Source organism: Microdochium trichocladiopsis (genome assembly GCF_020744255.1).
Source record: "Microdochium trichocladiopsis strain MPI-CAGE-CH-0230 chromosome Unknown B0I36scaffold_5, whole genome shotgun sequence".
Taxonomy (NCBI): Eukaryota; Fungi; Ascomycota; class Sordariomycetes; order Xylariales; family Microdochiaceae; genus Microdochium; species Microdochium trichocladiopsis.
Window position 1 is genome coordinate 2,304,986 of NW_025763548.1, and position 25,197 is coordinate 2,330,182.

A 25,197-nucleotide genomic window follows, 5' to 3' on the forward strand; every position below is an offset into this window, starting at 1 on the left:
GCAGAGGAGGGCGGCGCAAGACCTCGTCGATCAGCCTCCTAGCCAGCTGGACTCGCATCGGAGAAGACCGATAAACGCGTACAATGGGTCAAGCCTGTGAGTTCCTTGTGTTCTTGCTTGTGCATGATGCTGTCTGCGTGCCGACTCGGGGCTGAAAATACGTCAGGGCAGTGCTGCTTGGCTGGAATGTATGGCCGGCCACCCTAGGTTACGGGCCCCTTTCCACATAATGCATGCAGCCCAAGACCTTTCCGTGCTGGGCCCTGACGATCCCAATGATCGCCGCCCGTGTCAGCCACGCTCGAGCATGGCCACGACCGGCATACGAACTTCGAGTCCAGGGATGGGATTCTGCATGCACAATAATATCTTGCGGCTGTTGTGGAGGTCTGACCACGAGCAGAACGGCCGGACATCGCTCCCATGGCGGTGCCGACGATTGCCCCCCAACTTCGGACCTATTCATTTTTTCGCAGTCTGCATGGCAGCCGCGCCACAACCATCTCCACCACGAAGAATGGGGCCCCTGATCGTGGGTGCCTCAGCAGCTGGAACTCCTATTTCTGCTTCTGCTCGGGGGTAGCTGTAGAGTGGCACACGGCCTGTGCGACACTGGGTGGCCGCATTGTGCCTGCTCGTTGACGTGCTCCATGCTGCGGTACACTTCATTGTCCTGTCGGGAAGTCGTCGACACGTGCTGTGCCCAGAGACATGTCTTGATTTTCGTGCAAGTAGTTGCAGGCTAGCCGTGTCGATATTACGCGGGCGTATATGGAATGACGTTCGCACCCCACGTCAAGATCTGCTCAGGCGCACGGTTCCCGTCGCAGCGGAAGATGCGCTGGCCGGGCAGGGAGAGACCTGGGATAGGTTCCTCAGTCTCGTAAGTCTCTGCTAGGCTGGACCCTGACGTTATGTGATGGTGTGATCGGAAGCGCGACGCCAGGAGTGGTGTGGTGTGGTTTGGCTGCAGGAAAGAGACGGGCATGCGAACTCTGTTGCTGCTGTAGCGTGGCGCCTCTTCTGCCGGCAGGTGCATACACTGGGCATCGACGGGCGAAGAGCCGTTGTCACGTGGTGCCTGCCGCGCGACTTGCAGACAGACTTGTGCATTGTGACCCCAAGCCGAGCCAAGGCAGCCCTTTGTCACGAGGTGGTAGGGGCGACTGCACAGTACTATCTATCTATTGCAAATGACCACCGCCGTGGTCCGCCATTGGCACACTTGGCGTCAACGAGCAAACCCCCCAAAGCCACCTGCCTCGGTTTGAGAAGAACTGTCTGGTGGCGGTGAGCCACTGGGCCCGCGCTAGATCTAACCGTTCAAGCAGCCTCACCCGCCGCCCCAAGCCCGCTGCAACACTGACAGGCCGCCGGCCACCGACAGGCATGGAGAGCGAGCGATGCATTTGTGAACTTTCGACAGACCATGTTGGGGTACGCAGTGGAATGGTGACTTGGCACACTTAGGGGCCTTGGTAAGGGGAGGATCATCCACGCCTGTTCTCCCTCGGGGGTGTCGATATGTTGTTCACACCACCACACACAGTGTTCTGCAGCACAGGACATCTAACCGGTCCAGGAATACGAATTCGTCTACCGGGGATGGCAAGGCTCGTTGTGGTCAATCCTCGCACTGCTGCTTACATTTATGCCGCCACGGCCGCATGTTTCAGGAACAGGACGACAACAGGGACGGTGCGGGCGAGCCGTTTCTCGGCGTGCCATCATCCTTAGGCCACCGGCCTGTGAGCAGGCCCGTGCTTGTGGGCGACCTGTGGTGAATACGACCCTGGACTTCCGGGTCCTTGTTCGCCTGGGGATCGGGCGCAGGAGTGGGCAACGGCACGATCCACGGATCTCTCCTCCCTCCTCTCGCGACTCCACATGCTCGGCCCCTGCCAGTACGAACAGGGCTCACCGCTGCAGCAGAACCCGGAGGCCAAGGCCTCAGCACCCACATTGGCCTCGAGGCAGCAAGCTCAAGTCAAGAAATGTGGTTTCGGGCACAGCTCTCTGTGTAGCCAGAGACAGCCAACTGGTGACGGCCCAAACAAACGACCCGATACATGATCGACACGCCTAGCACCATGGCGTGTCGCACAGAACAATGACCACGGACGTTGCAAATATTGAGACCGTTCTTGCGGATGGCACTACTTTGATGAACCGTGGCAGGATGGCACAAGACTAGTGATGGACACACATGAGCTCGCCTGTTTACACTTGTCCGAGGAGCCGGGCATAGACCAGGGTCCAGGCGAACCCATACCATACTGTCTGCAGAGCACACACGATGGGAAGAGATGATGGCCTGACTGTTGGTTATTATGGACTGTCCCACAGGGACATGTCCGCAAATGGCCAGTATCTACACGCTCGCACACGCACCATATGGACAGCATCGCACGTCAGACTGTTGCGTCAGCAGCAACATAGGCTACGGTGCTCCACCCCCAGTGCGCAGGACAACCTAGATGTTTCTACGAGGACGGCCCGTTTGTGGTCGGGTTTAAGGACAGTACGTACTTTGTACAGTCTCCATCAGGGACAGGCCGGCCGGCCCACGTCAGTCAGTCAGTAGGATTTGCCAGGAGGCATCATGGCCACGACCACCCCCCTGCAGCGAGCATAACAAGCGTGGTTGCGTGCGCACCCCCTCCCCACAGGGCCCCACCCACAGCAACCTCGTCTTGCATGGCCCTTCTCTTCAGCCCCAGCAACAGCACAGGCGCGAGCATGGCCTAGCGCCCATCAATCAGACTGCGCAAGTCCTCATGTACCTGGCGAGGCCCTGGCCGATGCTGTTTTGTATATATCCATCCCAGGGAGCCCACCCCAGCGAGTAGAGACGCCTCTTCAACTTCTCTGGCACTCGACGACATCTCCTGGTCACGGCGGGCCATTCAGACGAAACAAGGACATCTCGCGGCAACCAACCCACTGAGCAGAGCACAGGCTTCAGAAGGCTCATCGTAAGCCTTGACAGCAGGGTTCCTGCACCAGGGGCTGCTTGCCACACTCATCAGGGTCAGACCACCCAGTGCCCGTAAATCCTCGCCAAGTTGCTGGATCCCACCCTGAGATCGACCCTCGGCTTGCATCATTCATAAACAAGGCCGCCTCTCTGCTCGTGTGATCTCATCGCACTTTTAGCACAAGAACAACACGAAGCAGCTACCGCCAGCTCAGCCCTCGCCAGGAATCTAGGCGCCCCAAGTTGCTGTCACTTTGAGTCAACACAGTCACCACTGCAAGCTGGGCATAATCAACAGAGCCCTGAGCAAGCAGAACATGAGCAAATGCCCTTTGCTCCTTCAGCACGGTCTCACTAGATTGGCGCCTTAAAATTCACCACTCCATTGCAATTATTGGGCATATCTCACCCTCCTACCCAATCCTCCCCTTTCTTCACTATGGGTCACAACAAGAGCTTCTCCGTCTCCCATGAAGACGACGACTTTGAATTCGACGAGGCCTACTTCAGGACATTTTATAAGCCCTTGTCCAACCTACCGACCCCGCCATTGTCATCCAGGAATTCATCAGCAGGCCCGCCAAGTCCCGTCTTCGCCCACGATGTAGCTCCTGAGGATATCAATGCCGAGTTCATTGGTGAGTGACACCGCACGAGCCTGTCCCAGGACCAAGCTAACCACTGATTTCTCAACAGGCCCTGCAGCTCACTTAGCGCGCATGCTGCCCCCTAGTGCGTCTTTCATTGAGCCTTCCGTGGCGGTCCTGCAAGGCATGCTAGCACGTGCTCGGGTATCCATGGACATCATTGCTCTTGCAGTATGCATTCTTGACTCGCTCAAGTCAAAGTTCTCCCGGCGATGGCGGGTCTCCTTCCCACTGTCTGCGCCCACAAACAAGCGACACACTCTGTCCGGACCCGTCCAGGCCCAGCACATTGACTCTGTTCTCCCAGAGGTTATCGCCCTCGGTGCCCTGATGATCGCTACCAAGTTCGTGGAAGACATGCAGGAGCCCACACGCTACTTTGCGTCCGTCTGGGGTCAGAATCAGTGGACGTGTGAGCAAATCAACTTCACCGAGCGCTGCATCATGGAGAGCTTGGACTACCGCATCATGCCTCTCTGGTCTGAGGACTACATCAAGCAAGCACGGCACGACATTGAGATGGCACGCAGAGAGTTCGTGGACGAGATCTCCATGGCTTCAAAGTCTCGCACCGAGCATAACCAAGGAAGCACCGCACCTGGACGACCCGGCTTGCTTCGAGAGAATAGCATCCGGCACGGGAAGTCGATGAGTGCTGGACATGCAGTCAGCGGAGCGGGCTTCAGCATCACGCCTGCCGAGACACCGAAGCTGGAGTCCCCGAGCACCTTCACAGCAACCGCGGTGCACACACCACACCATGAGATATCCTTGGCTGCGGCATGCAAGGTGGTTCAGTCACCAGGGCATGCTCCAGCTGGCGACTACTTTAGCGCCAGCCTGCCAGACAACGCCTAGGCTCGCATTGGGATCATGAGGTCCGGGGCCTGGCGCTTTGTTTTCAACTGCATTCATAAGCAAGCATCATCATCTTCGCCGTCATCAATCATCATCATTACCACCATCATCTTACTCGCATAACAACTGGGGCATTCATGGAAAGCATTGGAGTTCAGGAGGAAAAGCATTGCGGGGCCTGGAAACTATGCTGGCGTTTCGTTTTCATTTGGTTTGCCATTGGGTCAGGAGTTTTCAATGGTGCTTTGGCGCTCGAGCACAAATTTTGAGTGCCACTCAGCAGAGCTGGAATCCTGGCCATTCAAGAAATTATTGTAATAAGCATCATCTGTAATCATTGCGGCGACAGCAGCATCGTTCTAGGAGCTCGATACCCGAAATCATAATTGACAGACCAACCAATACGAATCCTCATGGTTTCCAGTGGTGTGCAATGTATGCGTGTCGATGCGGCTACCCAAACACGTACATAACCGAGTACGGTAGAGGAGAGTGTGCCCTTGCAGCACGCCGCAATGACTGTTCTCATGCGACTCAATTAATGTCACTCTGACCCCACAACTCAGTCCAGTGGGAGCTAGAGGGGCCTGCGTCATCCCGTTCTAGTGGGCTTTGCCCGCTTTGGCATGTGCACATGCGGGCATGATATGTGGGACAAGATTTTTTTGTTCCAAAAGTTGCGATAAAGCTTCGCGATAACCAGCCAGCTCTTGCTACCCGCATCGGATCATCACAGGGCACGGAATAACCATTCGGCCACCAGTACACAACCTGCAAACAATTAGCGGAGAAGAAGAGCAATTGCGTCGTCAGCCGACCAAACGAAAAAAGACACGATCTTAAAACAGACCAACAGCTCAAGCCATGGCGAAGAAGAGAGCGAGAGAGGCGGACGGCGCGACCGGCCCTTCTGAGAAGATGGCCGTCGATGGTGCCGAGAGCTCTGACGACGAGGTGAGCACAGCACAACCCATTTGCGAGGGCAGATCCGTCACGAACATACAGCCCTTCTTTCAAAGGCTCTATATAGCTAACACACCCCCTCGCGCGCGCCTTCTTCAGGACTTCGACATGGTCAACGTGGAATTCGAGTGGTTCAACTTTGACGCCGACATTGACTTCCACGGCACAAAGGCCCTGCTGCGCCAGCTGCTCGACGTCGACGCCTCGCTGCACGACATCTCTGGCCTCGCGGACCTCATCCTGTCCCAGCCGACAGTGGGGTCGACGGTCAAGGTCGACGGCAAGGAGACGGACCCGTACGCGATGCTCACGGCGCTGAACTTGCGCGAGCACGCGGGCAACAAGGGCAACAAGGCCGTCGTCGAGCTGGTGCGCTACCTCGCCGACAAGGCGGCCTCCTCCTCATCGACAGGGAAGGACAGCAGCAGCAACAACAACAACAACAACAACCTCGCGAGCGTGGTGCCGGAGTTATTACAAGCGCAAACCAGCAACAGCGGCGGCCAGGCGCCGACGGTCGGCCTGATCCTGGCGGAGCGGCTGATCAACATGCCCGCCGAGATCTCGCCACCCATGTACCGGATGGTGATTGACGAGATTGCCGACGCGGTCGAGGACAAGGAGCCTTACGAGTTCACGCACTACCTGGTCCTCTCCAAGACGTACCAGGAGGTCGAGTCCGCGCTGGGCGAGGACATGATCATCGAGGAGGAGGACGACGGGAGGGGGGCAGGTCGGCCACCGCGGGCGGGCGGAGGGGCAAGAAGAGGGGGAGGCAGGATCCGACGGCGGCGGCGGCGGCGGCGGACACGACGTGGTACTTCCACCCAGAGGACGAGGTGCTGCACCGGTACGCGGCCGCGCACGGGAGCTACTCGTTCACCAAGCACGACGAGAGCATCGCCGACAGCAAGCGCGCGTTCCAGGAGATGGGCATCAGGCCGCAGGGCCACATGATTCTGATTGAGGCGGGCAGGTTTGCAGAGGCCGTCAAGGCCATCAGTGATTACCTGGCTCCTCCGTCTTGAAGCTTTGTGGATAAGAGGCAAAACTTGATTCGAGAAAGCAACACTGAAATAGAGTAAAACATGATCAAAGCACATAAGCTGTTGCCGCTTGGTGAAGTGGTGTGCTCCTGGAGTCGATCACGCCTCTGAGCGCAAACCACTGCTTGTGGAAGTCCAGGCCGTCCAATGTGTCTTTTACTGCTTTGTTCTTATTGTTCTTTTTTTTGAGGGCTGTCTGCGACTACTAAGGATCACATGGTTCTGACAGACTTGACTCCACGCAAGGACGCGGGAATTTGCAATGCCTCCGCGCTGGTCCCCTTTATATCAGCCGCAGAGAAACGATAACCCAGTTAAGCATCCCAGAATTGTCTCACGACAACGAAAACCCCCCTTTTCAGTTTAGCCGCCGCATCAGGTAGTCCACCTCGACGACTTTTGTCAACGGGATGACAAAATCCCTGTACATGGACACGACGGCCTCGACATTGATCTTTCCGTTCTCCTCGGCGCTCCCGCTCGCCGCCGAGGGGTCGGTGCCGTACGTCCGGGCCTTGAGCGCCAGGCGGGCGAGGACCTGCTGCTCGACGGCGGCGTTGGTGATGGACTCGCCGATGCCGTCGCGGTCGCCGGCCCGGATGAGCCGCGTGTACAGCTCCGGGTCGCTCTGAAACTTGCTCTCGGCGACAAACTTGCCAAAGTGGATGCGGCGCGAGAGGGCCTGGAGGCAGGCAATGTCGCAGGTGGCGGAGCTGCCGTAGTTCTCCTCGCTCTCGCCGCGGTCCGGGCGGCCAAAGTCCGGGCACACGGCGGGCAGGAATTTCTCGGTGTAGAAGTGCTTGATCTGGTCGTTGACGTTGACGTCGTTGGCGTGCAGGATGCGCGGGTAGTTGAGGGGCTTGAGGATGGGCTGCTGCAGGGCGTCCGGGAAGAAGGGGTACTCGTCGGGGGCCTCGAAGCGGCGGATCAGCGACTGGAGCTTCTCCTGCTCGCGCAGGTACCAGTCCATAAAGGAGAGCTCGCTCGAGTCGACGCCGGCGAGCTTGACGGCGCCGGGCTTGTAGATGGTGGCGTTGAGCGGGAACTGCACGCGCTCGATGAGGTGGAAGGTGATGGTGTCCTCGAGCCGGATAAGCTGGAAGCGGATGTTGGCGAGGTCGAGCGCCTTGGAGGCGTCGCTGAGGTCGATGATGGTGTCCATGGTTTGTGGCGTGAGAGCAACGAGGGGGAGGGGCCGGTGAAGAGGGAGAAGAGGAGTATCGGCGAAGGGGAAGAATTGCAGCCCCGGACTTGTGGTTTAGTCGACAATGTCACTCGTAGCGAACACAGGCATGAGACACGACCTGTATTAGAGCCCTGTGCAGCACCGCCGTGCGTACGTGAGTGAGTGGGTGAGTGAGTAAGGATCTCGCAGTACTATGTCGACGTGGAGGCGGCAGGATCATGCACGGATGACCGTTGACGCGGCCGATGATCGGTGTCAGCTTTGCTCCGTGCCGCCGCAGGGTGTTGCTGGACCCGGCGCCGGAGCTCAGCAGCGTGCGAATGCTGTGGCACGCTGGACCGGCCCGGGACCGATCGTGTATCCTTCGAGTCAGGGCATGGTGGGAGGAGGACCACAGGTACGCAGGTAGGTCAAGGCCACGGCCGGTATGCTGCTGTCGCGGCTGTAAAAGGCCCTAGGCCGGACTGCATCCTGAACGTCGAGGTCCAATGCACCTGGCCGTGTCCAGCTGCCTTTTGGAATACAACTGCGTACATTATGATGAAGCCAGTAGAGTGCCTGGCCGCTGTCGGTCTGGGCCCCCGAGACAATCGGAACAATGCATGGTGCCTGCCTGCCTGCGTGAGCTACCCTGGAGTCGAGAGCCGCCGCCGACACCACCCAAGCCCGCATGACGTCCTCTCCACCACTGCCGCCGCCGCCCGCCAGCCCTGCGAGTCCTGGCAATTCGGAGGCTGGCGGCCACCAAGCGTGGGTCACCCTTGTTTTACCTTGCGGCAGTACTGCCGCCATTAGCTTCTCCAGCACACCACGCCCGCGCACAGCACAAACTACATCCCATCTCCAGCCTCGACATCCTGCTCGCCTTGCAACACCCCAATCAATCGTTCTCTGGAAACATAGCCGTCCTGTGGGTCGCGTGGCTCCCGAGGCTAGCCTTGCCGACCCTCTTCCCGCACAGCTCTCGACAGCTTCGGACAAAGGCGCAGAACGCCGCTCGTCCGTGCTGTCCAGCACCAGTCTGCAGCTCAACAAACACCACATCCTCGCTAGCTGTCGCGCATGGCCGATTCAGACGTGCATCATGCCTTTCATGACGAAGCCCCCATAGGCGAGGACTCGATCCTCTCGGTGAGTGTCCGTCTCGGGCCTCAAATTTCGTCAGACCACTGTACTAATATTGTGCGGCAGACCCGAGGTATCGAGGCCTTCACCCGGAAGGTGACGACGACTGCGAGCCACCTCGTTGGGCCAATCGCCGACCAAGGAGCCACGACCGGCTCCAGCTACCACACTGCCATGGCCGAGGTCCACAAGCAGCTCCGGAGGCCAGGCATCCAGCGCAGCGTCTTCTCCATGGCCAGGACGACACCAACCGACCTCGTACGCTCCAAGTTCTCGACCGCCGAGATCCAGACACGTGCACTGTCGTATCTGTCGGACGACCTGCTGCAGAACATCCCCGAGGACCAAAACTCGTACTCGTTATTCCAGGGCTTTCAGGCCAGCCATCCCGATTTCCATGAGGAGGGGAGGAAACACCGGAGGCGGGTATCGAGGGGCCGCAAGATGATTGACGACCGCCCTCACAGCCCTGGGAGTCCCCCGCAGCACCTGCAGAAGCTCAAGAAGGAGCGGTCGTCGCTGATGCACGAGCTCGAAATGCTGGGCGTCCGCAAGAACATGGCCTCTAGCGAGATTCGCGAGATCGACATCAAGATCGCCAACCTCAGTGGCATGCGGAGGATCATTCTGGAGAGGCTAGCAGGGCTTGAGCAGGAGGAGGCACTCATCGAACACGACAGTAAGTGCAGGATGGAGATGAGTTGCATAGGTACACAGCTGACAACATCATTGCAGTTGCGGACATGGATGGGCGGATAGATGACGCCGAGATACTCGTCCAGGAAGCCGAAGCTATCGCAGCGCAAACACCCACCCGGTCCGACGAGGACGACCTAGTCACTGACCAGGAAGCCGAGGAATTCATGTCGCAGTCTGTGTATGACAAGATCCCATCAGAACAAGGCACGCCTACCAAGACTACCAAGCGAGCCCGCTTACGGACGCGCAAGTCGATGCCCATTCTCCATGAGCACTTTGAGCCCGGCACGATGATTCGCGAAATCAAGGCGCACGTAGACGACGTTACGGCTATGGACTTTGACGTGCCGTTCGGCACCTTGGTTACTTCTGGCATGGATGACACACTCAAGGTCTGGGATCTGAATGCTGGGCTTTGCATTGGCACTCTCGAAGGTCACACTGCCTCTGTCCGCGCGCTCCAGGTCCAGGACAACTTCTTGGCGACGGGAGGCGCCGATGCCACCATTCGTCTCTGGGACTTGAGCAGAGCACACTATGACCCGCAGGGCAATCATTTCGGTGAAGGCGAGGGCGAGGACGAAGGCTTGGCGTTTGTCAATGTAAATGACCTACCAATCGAGCCGCCAGAGGGCAGCATGGCCGACTGCGCCTTGTACTCTCTGAATGGCCATGTCGACGAGATCACGGCACTGCATTTCCGAGGTGACGTTCTTGTCTCGGGTTCTGCTGACAAGACCTTGCGGCACTGGGACCTCGAGAAGGGACGCTGCGTGCAAACACTGGATGTCATGTGGGCAGCTGCACAGGCCTCGGCGACACTCGGCTCAGGCGAGACGACATGGAGGCAGCCCACGCGGCCGGCCTCGCGGTCGGCCGACTTTGTGGGCGCCCTGCAAGTGTTTGAGTCTGCGCTGGCTTGCGGCACGGCTGACGGCATGGTCCGGCTGTGGGATCTGCGGAGTGGCCAGGTTCATCGCAGCCTGGTTGGCCACACCGGCCCGGTGACGTGCCTGCAGTTTGACGATGTGCATCTCGTGACGGGCAGTCTGGATCGCAGCGTGCGGGTGAGTTTTGCCAATCCTTGTGTCTACTACCGGTTTCTCAAGTCCATTTTTGCTGACGATTTGTGTTTCTAGATTTGGGATCTGAGGACCGGCTCCATCTTTGACGCTTTCGCCTACGACAACCCGGTGACGAGCATGATGTTTGACGCACGGCGCATTGTGAGCGCGGCGGGCGAGGACGTTGTCAAGGTGTATGACAAGATGGAATCGCGGCAGTGGGACTGCGGCGCGGGCATCACGCAAGCCGAGGAGAACAGGACGCCAGCCATTGTGGAGCATGTGCGCATCCGGGACGGCTACCTGGTGGAGGGCCGCCGCGATGGCCTCGTTGGTGTCTGGGCTTGCTAGAACAGTGCCTTTGCGGGCTATAGACAAATTAACAAGCGCAGGCTGCCAGCGAAACCTGCTTGCAAGAGAGAGTTTCCAACGAGTTTCGGGCTTGAGACGTGCTAAAGCCGGTATTCCCGCTGGCCAAGACAGGACAGCGCATGTTGGGTACGTTGGGGTTGATAAGTGGGAAATGTGGAACGGCTTGATATGACATTGATATTTGATCCAGTTCGCAGCTCGGCAAGGAACGATGCGGAGAGTGTCAGCACTCTAATCCAGCCAACACCCGGGGCTCTTTGCGTGGCATCCTACCCTTTTCGGTACTTGCCGTCCACCACCACCACAACCACCACCACCACCACCACTAGCCAGGCACTTATGCTCTCGGCCATGCATGTAATCCCGTCGTTGGGTTGCTTTGATTGATGCGTCGGCGATAAGATCGGCGATTGTGGGGTTGTCATTCATTTATTAATGGCAAGCTTTGGACTCCAAAGCCTCTTCGAGAATCCACGGTACACGAGGGCGGCCCGTTATTCGTGCCGATTATGCTCAGGAGCCCCGTTCGTGCGGGGGATGCCTGTCTGCTTAGCGCCTTAACACCGAAACATTTCATGGCGGGAGGAAGCAAGCTTTCGTCACTGCGATCCGTGGTCCGTTTGGTGTGGTTTTCTGGCAATTCTGCTGTAGAGAGAGCATGGCATCACGACGCCATGGATGAAGGCCGTGTCGATTGGAAGCAGCTCAATTTGCCGGCTCTGGGCTGGATTCGGAGCGGCAAAGTGACTAGAAAGGACATGATGAGGGTAGTGTCTTGAGCGGTTGCTTGTTCACTTCCGAGGCTCCATGATATCATAACTGGCAGGTGCTGCGGGTGTTAGTGCGGAGTCGGCTCAACCACCGCCACCACCACCACACTACTACCACCACCAGCGGGAGCCAGCCGCAATGTACTTCAAGCCCGAAGGACCGGTCGGACCAGTTGTTGATATTGATGTCATGGTGAAGCATTGTCTGGCAAGGGGCTCGCTCGATCGATCCTGTGTGACGGTTGACCCAGCGGGTACCTCGTAAGGATATCCCGGAATGGTCCCGTCTTCACCGCAAGCTACGTCGATGGCCCCTAAACTCCGAGTACCTATGATGGAACGGCAACATCCACGGACTTAACTTTGTTTCCCGCCTCGGCAGCTGGCCCCTCCGTCCACGGCGTGCGTACTTGTGAAAGGTCGTTGTGCCTATAAGTACGACGCTGCTCCAGCAGGAGCTAGATTAGTCTGCCACACTGCCCGGCATACTCTTTGCAATTATCCCAAAAGGCTTCTCTAGACTCTGACGAGAAGATTCTCATCCATCGACACATTTCCAACCTTGCAAAGTCCCGTCTCTCTATCCACTAGCAACCATGGCGAAGCAGACCCTCGCAGACATCCTCCCCGCCGCGCCGGAGCCGGTCAGCCCCCTCGCCAACTACCGCATGCTTTCGCCCACCGCCTCGGTCCGCGTGAGCCCGCTGTGCCTCGGGGCTATGAACCTGGGCGACGCCTGGAAGGGGTACATGGGCGAGTGCGACAAGAAGACGGCCTTTGAGCTGCTCGACTACTTTGTGTCCCAGGGCGGCAACTTTATCGACACGGCCAACAACTACCAGGACGAGCAGTCGGAGCAGTGGATCGGCGAGTGGATGGCCGAGCGCGGGAACCGTGACCAGATTGTGCTCGCGACCAAATATACTACGAATTACCGCGCCGGCCGCGGCAGTAAGGAAGTGATCATCAATTACCAGGGCAACGGCAGCAAGAGTCTGCACATGAGCGTTCGGGACAGCTTGAAGAAGCTCAAGACCGATTACATTGATTTGGTACGTTAAAATTGCCCGTTTTGCAGCCGCCTCGCGGTTTGGGGAGTGTCTATCACCCACTAGTCCTCCACCACCGCTCCACGCACACTCAACCACCACAACACAACGCTAACTCGTAGAAAGATCTGGGTTCACTGGTGGGACTTCTCTACAGGCACGGAGGAGCTCATGCAAAGTCTCAATCATTTGGTCGCGTCCGGAAAGGTATTGTACCTGGGGGCCTCGGACACACCTGCTTGGGTGATCAGTAGAGCCAATGAGTACGCTCGACAGCAAGGACTGCGCCCCTTCTCGGTCTTCCAAGGGCGTTATTCAGCTGCGAGTAGAGACCTAGAGCGGGATGTAATCCCAATGTGCCGCGCCGAGGGCATGGGCATCTGCCCCTGGGGCGCGCTGGGTGGCGGCAAGTTCAAGTCCGAGGAGCAGTGGAAGGCGGCGGAAAAGGACGGCGGGCGCGGGGTCCAGGCCTCCGAGGCCGAGAAGAAGGTCAGCAAGGTCCTCGAGGACATTGCCAAGCGCAAGGGCACGCTCATCACCAGCGTCGCCCAGGCGTACGTCATGCACAAGACGCCGTACGTCGTGCCCATCGTGGGCGGGCGCAAAGTGGAGCACCTCAAGGGCAACATTGAGGCGCTCAACCTCACGCTGTCCAGGGAGGAGATTGACGAGATCGAGGCGGCGGTTCCGTTCGATATCGGCTTTCCTGGGTCCATGCTCTGGGCTGGGGGCAAGTTGCCCGAACATATGGGAGAAGTTAGCCTCCTCGCCATGGGTGGTCGTACATTGTACGAGCCGACATATGTGTCAATCCCAGCAGCCAGATCCGCGAGCAAGCAGTAAATACTGTGGCTTGTTGCGGGCATGGGCGGTCAATAAGGTCCAGAGGTCCAGAGGATTCAGGGATTTCAGAGTTGTAACCTCAATATGCATACATTTCTTCAAATTACCTCACAAAACATCATTATATGCATACAAGCACGTGCGAGTTTGTGATTGTTTTGTGTATTTTGTGGCCATGACAATATACTCGATTCCCCTCTTAAGCCGCACGTTAGCAAGCCCAGTTCTTGCCCTGGCCCACCAATGCTCTTCCATTTCACCATCCTCGCGACCAGATATCTATTAGACTGCGTTATGCTCGCCTTGGACAAAGCCTTATCTTGTGAAAATTCGGGTCAATGCGAGCAATGGCGCCACACCTCGTCTGCGTGTGCTTCCGTGCGACGATCTAACGCATCGATCAACGCCCATCCCGCCCTATTAGATTCGAAGCTCATGCTATTTCTTATGTGCGATCATGAAGCGTTTCATTCTAGAAGCGACACTCAATGCCAAACTATGCGCTCACGACAAGATTTTCCTGGCCAGTGAACTCCAAGTCCGGGCTATCTTCAGCTGCCTTAGACTTGTCACTATCACACAATGATGGAGCCAACGACATGCTCCACTTCCTCTCTCTCCCTTCAAGCTTGTTCAGTATGCTTTACAGTGTAGCACCCCTGAGGCTGACATTGAGAAGCCTTTCCAAGTGTACTCCGTCCCCCAAAGAGGTCAAGGCTGGCGGGCAAGCGACGCCTGTTGTGCACAGAGAATACCAATGCCAAGTCCAAAGTGTCTTGTTGGTGGTGTTGCCAGGATGACAGATTGCACTGATTGCTGCAGCAGTTGAGGTCTTGCCTGAGCCGTAACAGCCCGCAATGACAGCGAATCCATTGTCAACGTTTGCAAGACCCTCGATGGCTTGCTTCTGCGATGAGTCCAGAGAGGTGAAGCGTTTTGTGATGTGGTCGGGCAGCTCTCCGTTGATGCATTGTTGTAGCTGAGGGAAGTCATCAAACGTGGCCTTCGCGGACTGGTCGCCAGACTCCAGACCAGGCAGACTGTTGTGGATCGCGAAGGATCCTGCGCTGATGGGAGGCTGCCCAGGAGGGATGGCGCGGGGGTGTTGCAACCAGGCACCGGCTGTGATCTGCTTCACGGGCTTGACGGTGACCTGCTGCGTGACGATGCAAGTGCTCTCAGACTTCGCGAGCTGCTTTTGGATCCAGTCAAGATAGTTCATGCCTGGTTCAGGGACGGCGACGCCCAGCTTGACATCGCGCCGTGGCCGGGCAATGAAACAGATGAAGCGACCATCGATCACGGGGATGGGGCAGTCCATTCGCTCGGCCACGAGCGACAATTCCACCGCTTCGACCTCGGCAGAGTCGGGGTTGACTGGTGATGGCACCGCCGGCTAGGCCAGGCTCATAACCTGTATCCGCCATCTTGTGACTAGTTCCACGGCCGGCCTTGCACAAATCCGCCAGACAGCCAGAAGAATCCGATGTGAGGCGATTCCAGGCATCAAGCTTCATGCGAGAGGACTTCGACACAAAAATCCGAAGATGGAGGTGGCCCTCCGCTTTCCGGGCTCATAACTGTGAGGAAAGCGTGACGCGGCCTCTGGGGCGTTGGAGACTGGCTGGGTACAAGAGAAGTCTGTTGCGTGTCTTGGGTTCAGCCTCGAGAGTTTCCCAAGGTATGATAAGTCATGTGGCTTGTGATTTGCTTCTCGACTTACATGAGCCGTGTATGAGTCAATGCCTTGCCTGGAAATATGCACTGGATGGAGAAGAATTGGAATGGGGTGGATGAATCGCTTGTGTCGAGTGTCGTGGTCTCAGAAAGGCCTAGTGGCAAGTGCTTGGTGAGATCCCACAGGAGCAGCAGAGATGATTGAGGTTGTCCCACTTTGGTGGCCACAGCTGCTAAGAGCCACTTGAAAGTGTTGATTGGCGTAGTGAGTTGGAGAGGGAAAGAGTAAATCAAGAAAGAAACTTCAAGGCTTGAAGCTGAGTGACAGGGGAAGGTGTTTATGACGGTGGTGTTCGAGGTGCGGTGTGGGAGGGAGTGGTGCACTAAGAGATTGAGATGTCCACCCAAAATTTGTAGGGGGAAAACCATGCTTTTATAATGACGAGGAGGGCCTCCTGCTACTCCAGAATGTATGATTCACAATGAACTGGCACAATGGCATCTGCACGCATGCTTCAACCTGCTAGACAATGGACAATCGGCTTGCGGAGCAACGAATCCACGGAACGACTCTGCTCGGAAGCTCGCCTGGCTCTCGGTCGACGGTCTGTCAATGAACCGGCTGCTTCGTTTGTCCGGGAGCGAGCTGTCTTGCAGAGTCTATGACTTAATGTATTGACCCGTCATCATCCGGTTTTGACTCAGACATGGTGAAGTACAGAGCCGTGGTTCATGACGGCGATGCCTAGCCCCGATGTAAAATTGTTCCTTCTGACCATGATTTGATGGTCCAAGCATGGAGTCATTCATTTCAGCTGAGAGTGAATATAGTGATTGTCCACCTTTGGCATGGCTTTAAAATGTCAAACTTGATAACATAATAGTCTGCCGAGGTTGTCCATGCCCTCTTTGACGCCCGTCTTGGGTGATGGTACTATTTACGTCAGCCGACTCTGGACAATACTGCTGCCCAGCCTCGACACTATAAGGACACAATTGAGAGCCTCCGCAGGCGTCCAAGAACACGTTCTGTCGTGTGGACTGCTTTTCTACGGGGGCACATTCCTGGTGTCTATGTGACCTTTTCGCAGCGTTGTCGACCATGCAGCCGCCGAACAATTGTCACGCACCAATCCTTCAAGTGCTCACCCCTAGACAGACTTTATTTCACAAGAGTGGCCTGAGGCACCGACAACCTAGCAACCATTCCAACGTCCGCGCGTCAACTTGTCTTGCGACCTCGACTCGTTCACATCATCACATTCCACAACTTCAACCTCCATACCCGTGACGACAAGCAGCATCTTGGCCACGGTCTCGAGGCCTCATCGTCCTAGCCGACGTTTCACGTCGGCTATCATTAGAGACCAAGGCTCTGTCTGGTCGCCGCAGCCTTGATCTCCAGACCCCCCCCCCCCCCCCCAAGACCCCCGTGACTTTCGAGGTCATTGGTTGGCGCACCGTCGCCGGCACAGCGACAGTGGAACAGAGACGACCCTGGGAGCGTCTTGACCAAGACTGTCTGCGTGTTATTTCACGTTTTCGGAGTGTGCAGCATCTCCACCCTGGTTGACTTTGGCCCTTCAGATTCTGAGCTCGTAAGTCACAATATTCTCACCTTGACCTCACTCTCATTTCACATGGGAGCTTGTTCTGATGGACGTCTTTTTCAGATCAGTGGTCACATCCGCCAGAGCTCATCTTCTCAATTACCCTATACCTATCATCTCCATCTACCTCGTCATCTCCCTCTGCCTTCCCTCCACGACTCTATCACCTCCAACACGTTCAGCACTTGCACTTTTCAATCCACCAAGCCTGGCAAGCTCGCGGTTCTCAGCCTGCCCGCTTCCCTTCACCAACATTCGGCCACGATACTCAGACAAGGTAGTTCGATGCAATGCAGCTCTGCTCCCCCCGTTCCACAGGATCTACTGTCAGACGGCTGGCCAGAGGACAATGTAAGCTAAGTTGAGATGGTCTGAAGATGGCATGACCCACGCTACCCCCAGTCCAGTGAGCCCGCATATTTCTCTCATTATTTGCGGCTTTGACAATGATTCAGGATCTACGTCAATCATCCCATCGAGCATACCTATCGATATCTGAGCGAAGCCCGGCTTGAGCAGGTGAGCATCATTGGCCTGTCATATAGTGCAGCGCAGCCACGCTCATTGCTGACAGCACGCACCTTTAGAGATCGCCCCCCCCCCGCATCCCACGGTGCTGCGTCTCTCCGTTGGGCTCTAAAGTGCCCTGGACTGAATTTCGACCCAGAGTGACTGTGCTCTTTCAATATGATGGCGTTTCATACAGCAACATGAGACAACAGTCACGACCATGGGCCAATGTGGCGGATCAATCATGTAGATGCTCACCTTCCGCTCGGGCCAAGGACATGTCCGATTCCCCTTTTTGCATCTCCTCCATTTCGGTCTAGATCGCAAAATTGTCCTCTGAGACCATCTCTGCTCCTGGGCTACTCGACGGTCGCAGCTGATAAGTCGATCAACCATCATTACCGTCGTCCCGCCTCTCCAGAGATAAACAACAAGCACAAAGATTCCAATGACAAGGCAGATTTCCACTCGTCAGACAGCTGCATTTTTGTCGGCATCTCGGCAGATGATATCTGAGAAGCGCTGGATGGATCTCAGCTCCATTGAGTATCAAGCCCGCTTGTTCTCAGAAACTCCATCATGCCTTCGCATTACATGTCATGGACGAGAAGCAACTCGTCACGCTGGTGATGAGTGCTGACCAGCTACACGACCATTTTGAACAGCATTCTCTGAGTACGACATGCCTGTTCGCCCCAAAAGGTCAAAAATACGTGGTTTCTCGAGCTTCTATCCCTACTCACATCTCAATGACAGGACATCCTGCAACTGCCACTCGACTGGTCACGCGATACAACACTGTCCCAAAGCATTTCCCATGTCCTCTGCGGGACTGTCCATCGCATCGCGCACGGTCGATAAGTTCATTGCTAGCCGCCAGTGCTTCCACCACGGTCAGACGAGCGACACTCACCCCAAGGTGCCGTCGAACCATGGAACCTCTGTTGCAATGACCGCGGAATAGCTGGATATGCCACATGCGTCTGTATGAAGAACCCACCTGCTGCCAACCCAACAGGGCGAAGGTGTATGGCCTTGCACCTTACACCTTACACCCTGAGCAGGACAGCCTTTGGGGCTCCAACTGCCTCATAAGAGACGGGAACAAATGCTTATGTGCCGGGACACAGCTGAAATTATACATGGTTGCATTTCCAGCCACGACCAGCAACTTCGTCCGCCCGTGGTTCCGTGTCCAAGGAGAGGCAGGCTCAATGTTTAGTGCTGATGCCACGAGGCTTGGTTACACCAGTGCTCCCTCGAATTACCTGGAAGCCGGAATGGGTCAAGATGAATTAATGCAAGAGGATACAGTGTGCCTGATGGGCTTGTACGTGGAACGCAATAGAATTAATACTCTTGAGTCAACATTGTGGACTCGAGGTTGGGTTTCTGGTCTCATCTGAATTGAGCTGTTCTCCACAACTCTGCACTAATTTCATGCATCGACACAACTTCCAGGGAAAGTCTGTCAACATGATGATTTCGAGGTGTCTCAAGCTGGCTTTGTGCATGTTTATCAGATCCCAAATTGCAGCCATCGTTGGGCCAGTAGTACCACTAGCAACGGTCCGGCGGCCAATTTTGCGATGTAGACAACCTTGCCAGCTTGAGGTGACCAGTTCCCGGCTCAACCTTCGCCGTTACCTTTTTAGAGCAACTGTGCACCCGGCTTTCCTAACGAAATGTTTCCTTGACGACACTTTGCGGGAGTTGTTGTAACTTAAATCTTGTTTCTGGCTGTGATTTGTGTTTCAAATTGGACAGGCACGGCAGCTACGAGACTGAGTTCCCCATTGCCATCCTCTGTACCCCCTGTTACCCCTGCGTCTCTCCAATGCTCACTGATGAGCTCTTTATGAAGTATGGAAACTGCTAACCTGTCCAGCCCGCCTGGGCAGTTCCCAGTTGGGAACTCGATGTGGGATGTGGGGAGGCTTTCCCCACACCAAAATGGGACAGGCGACGTCACTGATTGGTCTGCCCTATCGGACGTTCAACTGGCGCTGGAGGAGGGGCAGCGTATCTTTAGAACTTCAAAAACTTTGAATAGCGGCGGATGGCCAACTCTTGAACAGCTCTCGTCCCAGTGGCTTACCGAAAGACCCAACTCACGTCGATTTCAACTCAGAAAGCTTCAAGATGCAGCTCAAGGATACTCAGCGTCTCGAGCTGCCAGCCGCGGGGGATTTTCATGTCCACCTCAGGCAGGGTGAAGTGGGTTACCAGACCAGAACAACCATCTCCCCAATCGCTTACACGCTTGGACTGACTGAGGCACGCAACAGGTGATGGAACTGGTCACACCTCACATCCGCAAGGGCGGCGTAGACACTGTGTTCGTCATGGTAAGACCTTCAGAGCACTCACTGTTGACAATCATCTCTTGGAGGATCGCAACTAATGACTCTCGTGTGCCCTGAAGCCTAACCTGCAACCGCCCATCACCACCGTTGCCCAGGCCGTCGAGTACCGGTCCAAGCTGCAGGCTATTGAGCCCAACGTCAACTATCTCATGTCTCTCTACGTAGGTGCCAGAGCCTGAGTTCTAGTCAACCACTACTGATACGGGGGGGGGCAGTTGCATTCTTCCATCACGCCCGAGGTCATCGCCGAGGCTGCCAAGGCCGGCATCGCAGGTGTTAAGCTCTATCCCCAAGGTAGGTCCGGTGATGCTCTCTCATCCTACCGTGAAAAGAGCTAAGCCGCTATCTTGAACTATAGGCGTCACTACGAACAGTGAGAGTGGAGTCGCTGGGGACTTCATTACTGCCTTCAACGAGACGTTTTCTGCGATGCAGGAACACGACATTGTTCTCAACCTGCACGGCGAGGTGCCCGGCGCGCCTCCAAGCAAGGACGTCACCCTCGAGGAGGCTTTCCTCCCCACGTTGAAGAAGCTGCATGAGACGTTCCCCAGGCTCAGAATCGTCCTCGAGCACTGCTCGACGGCTGCTGCCATCTCTGCAGTCAAGTCTTGTGGACCGGAAGTCGCTGGTGAGTTCAATCTTTTGTTTACTCATTGTCTCAACATGTCACCAACTGGATGTCCGGAACATGGGTCTTCAATCCCCCGCGACATTGGAAAGCCTACGCATTCTCTCGAGCAGCTTCGCTTGACGGCGAAGCAAGCTTCCCCACCCACCTGATCAGTGCCGACTAGCTGTCCAGTCGATTATATGCTAACCGGGGAATATCCGTCCCAGGCACCATCACTGCGCACCACCTCTACTTGACCGGCGATATCAGCGAGGTCGACCCTCATGCGTTCTGCAAGCCGATTCCCAAGACTCCTCAGGACCGGGACGCCCTGCTCAAGACTGTCGCCAGCGGTGACCCCAAGTTTTTCTTGTAAGTAGCCAAGGCCTTTTCTTTTCCTTTCCGTCTCGTATCTCCTATTTCCACATCCTATGACTACAAAAGCACAATCTTGCCTCACTACTTGTTTGGAAAAAACAGCCAACTGACAATACCACGCTCGACCAAAACAACAGCGGCAGCGACTCGGCCCCTCACCAACTATCCACCAAGTCCGCCACGCCTCCGCCCGCAGGAGTCTTCACACAGCCCGTGGCAGTCCAGCTCGTCCTGCTGGCTCTCGAAGAGGCCACAGAGAAAGGGATCGTCAGCGAGGCGGACATCACCCAGGACAGGCTAGAGGCGTTCCTGAGCCGGTCGGGCAGGAAGTTCTACAAGCTTCCCGAGCAGTCGCCGGCGGCGGCCGCGGCGGGGAGCAAGATCGTCCTCGAGAGGAAGCAGGGCGAGACGATCCCGCAGAGCATCAAGAGCGCGGACGGCAAGGCCGAGATTGGCATTTCAAAGGCCGGCGCGCAGGTCTTTGCCTTGAGCTGGGTCTGAGGGAGGAGGGGGGTCCGGCGGCGAGGGTTTTGAGGGAGGAGGAGTTTCTGTCCCAATGAGCGGAAGAAGCGAAGGCAGGGGATTTACAATAAAAAGTCCTGTTGGGTTTCTTTTTGGGGGCCTGGTTTTGAGTTGAGCCGCGTGGCACCAACTAGAATTTCTCCTTTGACTCAATGATCCGTATGGACGGAACTTGCAGTCACGGTTTTCAAACCGCAAACATTAAAACCAAAAGCACAACTTGTGTCAGCGTCAGTCACCGTATCTCGGCACAAAACCTCGTGGTGTATTGAAAATAATAATCTTGCCGAAAGAGTGACGTTTGGTTGAATGGAGAAATATCGTCTCGGGCACAAACGCGATCAAGGCGTTGCGACATGCATGCGCAACTGACATCACCAAAATCACGCGCCACAGGACATTTAAAATTCCACTCAATTAATTTTTGTCCCGCAGTCTTGCCGCCTGCCAATGCTCTCACGCACCGGGTGGTGATGAGGGTGATAGCTACTGGACCAATCTGTGCGAGCACGATGACGCTGCGTCAAGAGCTGCGTGTGTGGCATCCCATCCGGAAGCCTTCGGAGCACAGGCCTGATCGGCGCGCCGCTTGTGCGCTAGGTTTCCTCATAAAGGGCCGAGAGAAGCGCCACTCAGGGCATGCAGCTCGGCTTGGCCAACGGCAGCGACCTCGCAGACTCTGTAGGATTACCCCATTATACAATCAACTATTATGGGGGGGCTGACTGCCGGGACTGGGGTTGTGCGCAGATGAATGCGGTTGAGCGCCGGAGTGTCGGGCCGCCTTTGCGAAGGGCACCACGCACACAATTTCGGCGAACCAGGACACGTCTAGGACAACCCTGGCACACCCTTGCACCACGGCCGATGCAACCCCAGACCCCAAGAGCTATGCCTTGCAGTAGCGAGCCGCCAGTGGCCGATGGCGCTCCGTCGTTTGGTGTCGGAAATCGAACAATCGTTGATGCGCATCGCGGTGCACAGATATGCGCAAGGTCACAATGATGACGGCAGCATGCATCGTGCTCGCTTAGAGTCGTTGAGTGAGCCGCATCGACGAAATCCCGGCCACCGTGAGAGCCGAATGAATCGCAAAAGGCTGCGCATTCACAATATCAACCCCCGAGAAAGTTGCGGCGGCGGACCTCGGCCTCCTTGATGATCTCCGCAGCCAGACTGATGCTGGGCGCGAGCACAGACATCCTTTCGATGTCGATGAGGACCTCGTTGATCATCTGATCGATGGCTTCGCGCGAAGGCAGCAGGGTGAGTAGGATACTGCATAAAGATGGTGACATCGTTGCCGCCATCACGAGCAGAGTCTGCGCGACAATGGAGAGAGCTCCCTGCCAGAGGTATGGCATGTGGCCCGCGTGACTAGGAAACTCGTCGTTAGCTCGTTTTCACTTTATCTTCAGTGCCCCTCCAATAAGTAGCTCGGAAACCTACTGCGCGGAAATGTGCTCGAGCTGTCTCACACAGGCTTCGAGGCACTTGTGGCAGTTTTCGCGAACTGCAGGGTCGAGAACGGCATGCTCATTGTCCAGGACGGCGAGGATGTAAGGACGATATATTATGGTCCGGCATGCAAAGAATCGCAATCTGAGCACCGTCTGTGCGGGGTCCGGAAGAGGCGCCCGCGTAAAGGGAAACTGGAGTGCTGCAGGCAGGCTTTCGTACCACTGGGTGAGCTGAAAGTCCAGCTCCCCGACCACGGGCTCTAGGCTCGTCGTTGACGCCAAAGAGTCCTTCGAGTATATCAGCTGGCTGACACGGTTGAGGAGTCTGCGGAGGGCGATCTCGGCTAGAAAGTACCACAGCTCGTCCCGGCCGACGGCCTCGGCCTCGTCACCTTGGAAGCCGCCTGGTAGGCCAACGTTTTCCTCGAACTGGACCACGCCCGTATGCGGCAGGTCCAGCTCGGCGAGCAAGTCGCTCTCGAATAGCAGTGAGTTCCAGTAGATTCTTTCGATGAGCTCCTTCTGGTCCTCAGGCACGCGACCGGGGTTCATCAGAAGAAGCTGGAGCTTGCTGCTTGTCGTGCACAACAGGTTCCATGCCTCCAGAGGTCTCACCAGATAGAACAAGTATGCGGCCGCCAGTAGATGGCATTGTGCTGCAAGAACGGTATTGGCGGTCATCATGCCGGGCAGCAGAGACCAAGCAGCAGTGAAATACTGCAAACCTGGCGGATCCTCCTGTGGTACGACCCTGGAGATGCTGCCCCGCAGGCTTGCCTGGCCCAGGGCGAGGACGAGCAGGACGATGCAGCTCTCTGCTCCTTCTCGGAAACCAGTCGACAAGGCCATACGGTAGTGGCTTCTCCACGTGTACGGGTTGACGCACGCATACCAGATGTTGACGCGCTCAAAGTATGCTTCGATATATGCATTTGTGTTGGAAAGGTCGACGCATGGCGTCTTGGCCAGGTTGTTGAGTGGCTCACGTGCCATTTCGAGCTGCAGCATGATTTGGGGGTCATACGGACGCGCAACCAGATCGCGGATCAGCGGCCACTGCAGCAAGTGCAGGGCGGCGCTGGTGTGGACTTTGGGCATTGTCGAGATGTTTGTACCCGGGACAGTGTTTGCCCAGGTGCCAAAGCCGTTGATGGACATGTTGGAACCAAAGTTGCCCTGGGCACCTGGAATCATGATGTGCTCCCCGCTTAGAGCGGTGCCACTGCTGATGGGAGGCGAGTCCTGCGCAATATGCACCCCACTGCCATGGTTGTTGACCATGGACATCTGGAGCAGACTTTCGATGCGGCTCAGCCTCTCGAGGATGAGCTTGTCGCCTGCATCCAACTTGATTCCCGGCTCGCGATATATGCACTCGGCGCCAAGTTCCATGCACAGCTTGCACTTGGGCTTGGTGCCATCACACCTCGACTTCCGCGACCGGCATACCTCGCAAGCTATTGTTGCACGGCGCCTGGGGTAGTCTATTGTCGCATCCGTGTTCCGCCGCTTGAGGGGATTCGGGGCCTCGTCGCCAGAGGCCTTGTGAGATCCATTGGAGCCAGTTTCCGGATGCGGGTCTAGTTGCTGTGTCATGCCGAGGCCCTTGCTCGAGTTCCCAAGCAGCCCGTCCCTCCCAAAGCTCGTGGTGCGGACTTTGGCAGATGTAGGCGACTTCAGGCTAGACCCGTTGGCGAGCGGGTTGAGCTGCGGAGACTGGGAGTCGACGGAGAAGCTGTCCCTTGTGGGCAAGGGAAAGGCCCGGCCAGAGGTGCTGCCAGTTCCTATAGAGTGCGGTGAGTCGCCGGTCGACGAGGGCGACATCGTGCTGGGCCCAGTTGGGGCCTGAGTTCCCCAGAGTCGATTTGCGGCTGGCCGCGGGCTACTTGCGAAGGACCCAAAACTGACGCCTGCAGCGTGCGGATTTGCTGATTTGTCGCTGACGCTGTTGCTGATGCCCAGCAGGCTCATATGGCCGAACACAGAAAGACGGAAATACAGGACGCTCCACGCTCGAGGCAGCTGAGACACGCTGCGAGGGAAAGGGTTTCGGCAACAAGTGAGAGGAAAAAACCAGAGGCCGCTCGGAGATGAATGAGCTGTTGCAGGGACAGCCGCGGCGACCGGCACGCGATTTTTGACGTAAGTCGAGAACGACGGGAGCTCTGAAGGCTAAAGATTGGGGAAGCGACCCAAGGGGTTTATGATGGTCTCGCCCCGGAGCGAGCAAGCTGGCTCCGGCGCGGTGTCACGCACATGGAAGAACCCGCACCCAGCACTAATACGACTCCCCCCCTCCCCCATCCGTGCAGGTGTGCGGAACGGAACATGCTAGGTAAGCTGCAGCAAGCCCCCTAAAACCGGCGAAACCGCCGCCCCCCCTGATTTAAACCCTTGGCCGGAGAGCGGATGACACGACCAGGACCCCTGGCCGTGGAGATCCCTCGTTGCCGCTGAGATGC

The 25,197-nt window shown here is 56.7% G+C and overlaps 9 protein-coding genes across 9 annotated transcripts; 6 read left to right on the plus strand and 3 right to left on the minus strand.

Annotated features, from left to right (window-relative positions):
• Positions 1 to 27: 27 nt before the first annotated feature.
• Positions 28 to 670, plus strand: B0I36DRAFT_120965 (uncharacterized protein). The gene has a single exon (XM_046148035.1). It carries the CDS (start codon positions 191 to 193, stop codon positions 581 to 583), a length of 393 nt encoding a protein of 130 aa, XP_046012959.1. The 5' UTR covers positions 28 to 190; the 3' UTR covers positions 584 to 670.
• Positions 671 to 3,416: 2,746 nt separating this feature from the next.
• Positions 3,417 to 4,482, plus strand: B0I36DRAFT_349373 (uncharacterized protein; the record flags this gene model as incomplete). Its single annotated transcript, XM_046156785.1, has 2 exons — positions 3,417 to 3,615; positions 3,674 to 4,482. The coding sequence occupies 2 exons, from the start codon at positions 3,417 to 3,419 to the stop codon at positions 4,480 to 4,482; spliced, it is 1,008 nt and encodes a 335-aa protein (XP_046012960.1).
• A 648-nt stretch (positions 4,483 to 5,130) lies between these two features.
• On the plus strand, positions 5,131 to 6,553 carry B0I36DRAFT_323578 (p21-C-terminal region-binding protein-domain-containing protein). Its single transcript, XM_046153996.1, has 3 exons — positions 5,131 to 5,436; positions 5,545 to 6,122; positions 6,203 to 6,553. The coding sequence occupies exons 1-3, from the start codon at positions 5,347 to 5,349 to the stop codon at positions 6,471 to 6,473; spliced, it is 939 nt and encodes a 312-aa protein (XP_046012961.1). The 5' UTR covers positions 5,131 to 5,346; the 3' UTR covers positions 6,474 to 6,553.
• A 296-nt stretch (positions 6,554 to 6,849) lies between these two features.
• B0I36DRAFT_242675 (chorismate mutase) lies at positions 6,850 to 7,653 on the minus strand (the record flags this gene model as incomplete). The annotated part of the gene is made up of 1 exon (XM_046149925.1): positions 6,850 to 7,653. One exon carries the CDS (start codon positions 7,651 to 7,653, stop codon positions 6,850 to 6,852), a length of 804 nt encoding a protein of 267 aa, XP_046012962.1.
• Positions 7,654 to 8,390: 737 nt separating this feature from the next.
• Positions 8,391 to 11,313, plus strand: B0I36DRAFT_268178 (putative mitochondrial fission protein). Its single transcript, XM_046151242.1, has 4 exons — positions 8,391 to 8,808; positions 8,869 to 9,481; positions 9,538 to 10,568; positions 10,641 to 11,313. The coding sequence occupies exons 1-4, from the start codon at positions 8,740 to 8,742 to the stop codon at positions 10,914 to 10,916; spliced, it is 1,989 nt and encodes a 662-aa protein (XP_046012963.1). The 5' UTR covers positions 8,391 to 8,739; the 3' UTR covers positions 10,917 to 11,313.
• A 990-nt stretch (positions 11,314 to 12,303) lies between these two features.
• Positions 12,304 to 13,599, plus strand: B0I36DRAFT_374265 (norsolorinic acid reductase; the record flags this gene model as incomplete). The annotated part of the gene is made up of 2 exons (XM_046160258.1): positions 12,304 to 12,759; positions 12,883 to 13,599. The coding sequence occupies 2 exons, from the start codon at positions 12,304 to 12,306 to the stop codon at positions 13,597 to 13,599; spliced, it is 1,173 nt and encodes a 390-aa protein (XP_046012964.1).
• A 643-nt stretch (positions 13,600 to 14,242) lies between these two features.
• Positions 14,243 to 14,920, minus strand: B0I36DRAFT_349378 (uncharacterized protein; the record flags this gene model as incomplete). Its single annotated transcript, XM_046156786.1, has 1 exon — positions 14,243 to 14,920. The coding sequence occupies one exon, from the start codon at positions 14,918 to 14,920 to the stop codon at positions 14,243 to 14,245; it is 678 nt and encodes a 225-aa protein (XP_046012965.1).
• Positions 14,921 to 19,422: 4,502 nt separating this feature from the next.
• On the plus strand, positions 19,423 to 21,443 carry B0I36DRAFT_121016 (uncharacterized protein). The gene is made up of 7 exons (XM_046148036.1): positions 19,423 to 19,613; positions 19,685 to 19,744; positions 19,822 to 19,923; positions 19,978 to 20,056; positions 20,121 to 20,393; positions 20,603 to 20,747; positions 20,891 to 21,443. The coding sequence occupies exons 1-7, from the start codon at positions 19,539 to 19,541 to the stop codon at positions 21,252 to 21,254; spliced, it is 1,098 nt and encodes a 365-aa protein (XP_046012966.1). The 5' UTR covers positions 19,423 to 19,538; the 3' UTR covers positions 21,255 to 21,443.
• A 947-nt stretch (positions 21,444 to 22,390) lies between these two features.
• On the minus strand, positions 22,391 to 24,559 carry B0I36DRAFT_242868 (uncharacterized protein; the record flags this gene model as incomplete). The annotated part of the gene is made up of 2 exons (XM_046149944.1): positions 22,391 to 22,652; positions 22,725 to 24,559. 2 exons carry the CDS (start codon positions 24,557 to 24,559, stop codon positions 22,391 to 22,393), a joined length of 2,097 nt encoding a protein of 698 aa, XP_046012967.1.
• Positions 24,560 to 25,197: the final 638 nt, after the last annotated feature.

Coding starts and splice junctions, on each gene's coding strand:
- B0I36DRAFT_268178 (XM_046151242.1), top strand. CDS start 8,740: ATGGCCGATTCAGACGTGCATCATGCCTTTCATGACGAAGCCCCCATA. Junction 8,809..8,868: donor GCGAGGACTCGATCCTCTCG/GTGAGTGTCCGT, acceptor ATTGTGCGGCAG/ACCCGAGGTATCGAGGCCTT. Junction 9,482..9,537: donor GGCACTCATCGAACACGACA/GTAAGTGCAGGA, acceptor ACATCATTGCAG/TTGCGGACATGGATGGGCGG.
- B0I36DRAFT_120965 (XM_046148035.1), top strand. CDS start 191: ATGGCCGGCCACCCTAGGTTACGGGCCCCTTTCCACATAATGCATGCA.
- B0I36DRAFT_323578 (XM_046153996.1), top strand. CDS start 5,347: ATGGCGAAGAAGAGAGCGAGAGAGGCGGACGGCGCGACCGGCCCTTCT. Junction 5,437..5,544: donor CCGAGAGCTCTGACGACGAG/GTGAGCACAGCA, acceptor CGCCTTCTTCAG/GACTTCGACATGGTCAACGT. Junction 6,123..6,202: donor AAGACGTACCAGGAGGTCGA/GTCCGCGCTGGG, acceptor GGGCGGGCGGAG/GGGCAAGAAGAGGGGGAGGC.
- B0I36DRAFT_121016 (XM_046148036.1), top strand. CDS start 19,539: ATGCAGCTCAAGGATACTCAGCGTCTCGAGCTGCCAGCCGCGGGGGAT. Junction 20,394..20,602: donor TTGTGGACCGGAAGTCGCTG/GTGAGTTCAATC, acceptor TATCCGTCCCAG/GCACCATCACTGCGCACCAC. Junction 20,748..20,890: donor GGTGACCCCAAGTTTTTCTT/GTAAGTAGCCAA, acceptor CCAAAACAACAG/CGGCAGCGACTCGGCCCCTC.